Source organism: Camarhynchus parvulus, chromosome 13 (assembly GCF_901933205.1).
Source record: "Camarhynchus parvulus chromosome 13, STF_HiC, whole genome shotgun sequence".
NCBI classification, from domain to species: Eukaryota; Metazoa; Chordata; class Aves; order Passeriformes; family Thraupidae; genus Camarhynchus; species Camarhynchus parvulus.
This window is the reverse complement of record NC_044583.1, coordinates 18,365,001-18,371,000: the sequence shown is the minus strand read 5'-3', so window position 1 is coordinate 18,371,000 and position 6,000 is coordinate 18,365,001. Positions and strand designations below refer to the sequence as shown.

The 6,000-nt window shown below is 50.1% G+C and overlaps 1 protein-coding gene across 1 annotated transcript in view; it reads right to left on the bottom strand.

Moving 5' to 3' along the window:
• Positions 1-402, bottom strand: part of EGR1 (early growth response 1) — a 2,851-nt gene extending 2,449 nt beyond the window's left edge. The window contains exon 1 of the mRNA XM_030957265.1: positions 1-402. This exon is cut by the window's left edge and continues 26 nt beyond it. Within this exon, the coding sequence (XP_030813125.1) occupies positions 1-209 (209 nt within the window). The 5' untranslated portion in view covers positions 210-402.
• Between the last annotated feature and the right edge of the window lie 5,598 nt (positions 403-6,000).

Genomic DNA, 6,000 nt, shown 5'->3' with positions numbered 1-6,000 from the left:
TCTCCGGGCTCCCCGGCGGCGCCGAAGCCCGCACTCTCGGATGCCCCGGGCGGGGCAAGGAACTGCGGACCCCCGCTGCTGAGCAGCATCATCTCCTCCAGCTTGGGATAGTGAGTGTCCATGGCAGGGGGCGAGTGCGGGAAGGCGCCAAAGGGGTCGGAGATCTGCAGCGGGGGTAGGAGCTGCATCTCTGCCTTGGCCGCGGCCATGAGGGCGCCGGGCTCCGACTCTGACGGGTGATGGCGCTGCCGCCGCGAGGCCGGCGGACGGGCCGGCTGCGGCGAGGCGGCCGTCGCCTGCTCTGCGCCCTGCGCCGCTGTTGGCCCGGCGCTGCCCGCTGAAAGCTCTCGGCTCCCCGCCCGCCCGCCCGGGGCTCCCCCCGGCTCTGCCCGCTGGAAGCGCTCCGCTCCCCGCCCGCTCCGGCACAGCCTCTATATATCGGGTCTCACCGGCCGCAGCCCGCCCCAGCCCTGACGTACATGGCCATATATGGAAAGCAGGAAGCCCTTATTTGGATGCGGGCCGGAGGACCCCGCCTGGCGTCAGAGCCTGGCACTGGGGAAAGCCGGGCCGGGGGACCCCGCCCGCCCCGGACTGAGGGCCCCACGCCCGGTCCGGGTCTGCCCCCCGCCATGGGCAGTGTCGCCGCAGCGCTGCCGCAGCATCGCCGGTCCCGGGAGACGGGGTCCCCGGCCCCCGCCGGCTCCGGCTAGCTCGCCGGAAGCCCCCACCGTACTTTCCATATTAGGAAACAACCTTATAAGTCTCGATTCCGGCGGAGGCTTCCCTTTCCTTATATGGCGATTCCGGCCCCGGGTTGGGGGTGGGGGGGCGCAGAGCCCGTCTGCAGACGGGCGCGCGCCCGCCCCCTGGCAACAGAAGCTCGCGGAAGCCCCGGGCCGCGAAAGAGGGAGGATGCTGCCCGGGCGGGTGGCACAGGAGCCTCGGGGAGCACCCGACAGACCCCGGCGTCGCCGCCGTGTTTTCGCGGGCAGAGGTCCCCCTCGTCCCCACCCCGTGTGCTCAGCTCGTACTACTCGCCTCCCCTCCGTCTCCGCGGTGGAGCCAAGCGCCGCTCACGGCGGCTCCCGCGGCAGCCTCGATGTGGAGTTTTCTGGGTGCTGGCAGCGCGCCCAAGGCAGGAGCTGCCCGCTCCCGGAAAAGAGGAATCTCCGGGATTCCAGCGGCCTTCCGGGATCGCCCTGCTCCGCCCGCTCCCGACGGAGGTCTGCCCATAGCGCCAGACCGGGACAGACTCCGGCTCCGTGCGCCTCCTTCACGTAGCGGAGAACCGGGCGCTGATAAACAGAGAGCCCCAGATACTAAATGGCCACAGCCACCACTGACTTCAGCGCGATGAAATATGACAGCGCTCGGGGACTCTACTCTCGCGGCCTTAGGACTGTCCCCTGACGCGGCTACAGCTCTTTCCTGCCCACCCCGCAAAGCGCTGGCTGCACTCTGCACCGGCTCCGCACGGAACCCTCGGCCGTCTGCTCGACACAACACGCACGCCAAGGAGCCGCGGAAGAACGCTGCCCGGGCCGGGGGAGCCTCCCGCGCTATAAATAGTCGCTCGCCGCGGCCGCCGCCCCGCCCCGCCCGGGCAGCCCCGCTGCCGGCGCGCGGGGCTCCCCTGGCGCGGGGCCAGACGGCTCCGGCGACGCAGTGAGGCCGCAGTGCGCGTGCGCGGCCATCGCGGCGAGGGCTTCCCCGCAGTGTGCGGGGCTCCGGGGCGGGGTCGGAGCCGCCGCCCGCAGCCCGGTGCTTAGGCGGGCCCGATACCGGTGACGGCCCCTGAAGCTCCGCGGCGCACGGTCGCCCCATCGTCGGGTGCAGCGCGGAACTTGCCGGACGGCCGGTTCGCCGCTGTCTGCGCCTCCATGTTCTGCCGCGGACGGCGCTCCCTCTGCCGCAGAGACAGAGCGTAAAGGCAGGCGACTTGGTTCCTCTTCTGGTCTGGCCCCGCTCGCTCGGGGCACCGCCCGCCTCCGGGCACGTCCCGCAACTCGCGGTCGGTTGCAGGGCTGGCACTTCCCCGCGGAAATCCCGGGCCGAGCCGGGCCGGGCCACACAGGGCTTTATGCCAGGCGGCCGTCTTTTGCCGTGGGAAGGCAGCTGCATAAACCACTAGCCTCTGTAGCCTTTGAGATTTATATTCAAGTTGCGAGCCATGGCAGGCCTCTGTCTGCCCGCTTTTTTAGAATATTTAGACTTTTGCCATGCGTACGGTTTTTAACTGAGTTGCTATATTTAGGACAGTGCCTTGCCAGTAACACTGTGCAGTGCCTCCTACACCGATGCATTTCCACCTTAAAATCAGTGATGGACTGTAGCAACACAATGCCTCCAGGCTTTGGAGGATAGCTTCTGCTTATCTGCAGCTGCTGTTACTCAATGGCAGCTACTACACATCTGTTCTTTTTTTACCCTTTATGGAGAGAAGTCATACTAGTTTTCAATGCACCAGCCTAAACCTTTATTTTGAAAATGTGATTTGGAGCTTTTCCTTTTTTAACAGATATCTACTGCAGGTTGTGTGACGTCCCATACATAACGATTTCAACTAGTCTGATTTTCATCAGCATGTCATGGTTTGGAGCTCTGTTAGAAAGGGATGAGTACCAGAACTTGACTTTTTCTACCAACACTGTAGTTTGTTTTGGCTTCTGAACATCTTACTGACATTGCATCTTCCTTGTCCTCTTTTTTTATTCTATTCCTTTTCAAGATCAGAAAGAAGTGCCAGTTTCCTAGAGAATTTCATTCATACACTCTGTATGTTAGGCCCAATATTCCTTTACAGATATCGAAGTGCATCATTCAGACAAATTTGGTTTTTTGTCAAAATCTGGAATCACAGATCAACTACCTTCATTTTTATCAATTTGTATAAGATAAAACAAGAGACCTGCTTTAATAGTTGCAGACAGAGCACTGTAACTAGCTTGAGCTGCATCTAAGTTATAGTAATAAAGATTGCTTTGCAACGTTGCACCGTTCTGGTTTCAGGGAAGTACTGGAGAGGCCGTGGATGACTTACAACCTGTGCACTGAGCTAGGAAATTGGAAAACTCGTAACAGGCAAACTCCTCTTCTGTGTTCAATTTTCTTTTTTTGAATACAACATTAGGTATGTGGGAATTACATTAAAGTTGTTACATTTTTACTATTGAGATCCAAGATCTGTTTAGGTCATCTAGCCAGACATTTGGGTTTTTTTCTAGGTAGTATGATTTGAAGGGCCAAAGAATTTGCTACTATTGACTAGTATTTGAAATGTCTTTCCAAAATGGCAGTATTTTAATAAATTTGTAACACTTCCTCTTAGTGTTCCTAGTGAAAGCACAGAAATGTAATAAGACACTGCCACTGGAGCAGCCACAATTTTATTTGACAATTTAACAGTTTTGGCTCTGATTGTCTAGTGAATAAACATGCGCAATACACTTGGTCTCCTTGAAAGTACATCGTTATCAAATAATTGTCTCTCAATACATTTCATTGACAAGAAATGTATTGACAGGACACAGAGTGCAAAATGTTATAGGGTCAGGGAACAAGAAGAGAGAATGGTTTCAAAGTTAAAAATTACCTGAGATGAATCCTTGGTTGTGTTTTGCTTGCTTTATTAGTAGAGGCTGGTACAAACTATTTTATACTCAGCCTCAACATACCTTTCAATGTTTATTTTTTCACTGTTTTTTTGATTCAAACCAATCTGTTGTGATATTGTGCCAATAAAAGAATAACTGTGCCTTTATGAAATATGTTTCCACATAGTGGAATTACATTTTTATCTCTGTTACTTTTTGTTAACTGCTGCTTTCATGATGGGCTTACTCCTAGGTTTTTCCAACTTGTACTTTAAATTATGCAAGTCACTTGCATTTCTTGTACACAATTTTCTAGGTAATGGGATAGTATTTTTTGTCTCCAAGTATTCCTCAAATGTCCATCTGTCTTGAAATTTTTAATTTGCAAATACGGAATACAGAGCAAGGGGGACAGGGGGGCAAATCCTCCTTAGGAAGCAAGCTTTAGGGAAACTAAGCTTGCAGTTGCTGTGAGTGTCAGTGCTGCTGCTGGCTCAGTATCCATGGAAACTTGATTTCCCATCTTGCTGCAGGAATTAATTGAAGATCCCAACCCACTTGCTCAGGGAATCACCATGATATTAACTCACATCCCGCTATAAAGCTCACTTTAATATCCCAGATTCTCTTTTCATCAGAACAAAAGGTTCAATTAGCTTTCACCAATTTAAAAAAAAAAAAGGCCATCTAAATCTTTACTGCCTCAAAACCAGGGCAGAGAACATAGAGCTACATCTAGAGCTACATCTTGGAGATCTACATCTTTCAAATGGAACTTGCCAAAAACGTCAGCAGGAGAGGGCACAGAGTCAGGAATGCTCTATGCAAATCTCATGTCCGACATCATATAGTTACCTCTATTTTTCACCTATGCCAGTAGCTGTATTATCTTGTGGGAAAAATTCACTGTCCATACTTCAGTATCAGAACATAACTTTGTCTTCCACAGTACGTTCTTAAGATATACTGTGCAAAGCCTCAAAGAGAATAAGCCAACAGGGACTTTTGCTAGGGAGTATTGTTTCCGGACTTCTCTTTAAAGACCTTGCATTAATTACAAACATAAGCATGTCAAGTTCCCACAAGGTCTGCTTCTGGATCAAACATCTCTGATTATCTACCTTGGAACTTTCTTTCCTCTAATTTCCTGTTGGATTCCCTAGTTGCTGCCACCATTCCCTTTCTTTTTTCCCGATCTCCAAATAATCTTATCTGCTCTGCAATCTTTTCTTTTAGGACACTGATTTTCTCCATTTTCATCTTTCTGATACTTTGTATTTAGCACCTGGTCCTTTTGTAACCATGACAACTACATCATGATATCAGCAAACAATCTCACTATTATCTGAGGAACTCAATCTCATTAAATGCCAGCTTGAACTGATGTTTAGTGTCCTCTACCCGGGGGACAAGTTTTGTTTGGAGTTTTCTATATTTCATATGTGAGCCAAGAAAGGTCAATTTCTTCTGTTAACCGGTATCCTCCTTCACACAATCGTCCTCCATCTTTCGTTTCCATTCTTGACACACTGACTCTCCCAGAAATGTGGACCACTGAAGGAATGTTACCATAGGCAAGATGGTCAGGACATTATCATAGACTGAGCATAGTCTTTGGATTAGATCAAAGACGTTATGTTGTGTTGCTCTGTTACATCTCCAACACTGACAGTTTATAAGCAATTGGTCTCAAACTGTTAATTCCAGGTGCTGCAAAAACTGCATATACTTGTTACAGAACAGTTTTGGATTTGTGGACATAGCTAAACACCACTGTTTTCTCTGAATGGCAAATGCAGGCAGGGGAAAAGTGAAAGTAATATTTTGAACTGACTTGGGAGTAACTCAAGACATATTAGATAAATAGTTAGGAGGATGAAGAAATACCATAGACCAATGGAAGACTGCTGAAGTACAAGGACACCAGAAATAATTTCCCCTTCTAGCTGGACTTCCAAATTACATGTTGTGTTGTATTGTTACTCACCACCAAGACTGAGAAATCCATCTGTGGTTAATCACAATAACAATTCTATGAAATGCTGCGTTATGTAGAGTACAAATATGCAGCAACGCATGCGTAGAGTACTACATGCACGCTGGATCAGGTCTGTAGCTCAGACCAGGTAAAGTTGCTCCTAGAATTTTTGCATTTTCCAGGTGAATAGAGAAGGGAGGAAAGAGCAGTAGTTGTTGTCTTGGACTTCTTTATGCTTTACCATAGTATTTTTAGTTACCATGTATGCTATGAAACAAATCAAATACTTGAACTGAAATCTAATAAACACATTAATTTTAGACATGTCACAACAACGAATCCTACAAGCTAGCAATTATGGTGTTACAGACTCGTGTCTTGGAGACAAACCTTCAGCTCCTGCAATGAAAACAGATCAATTCACTT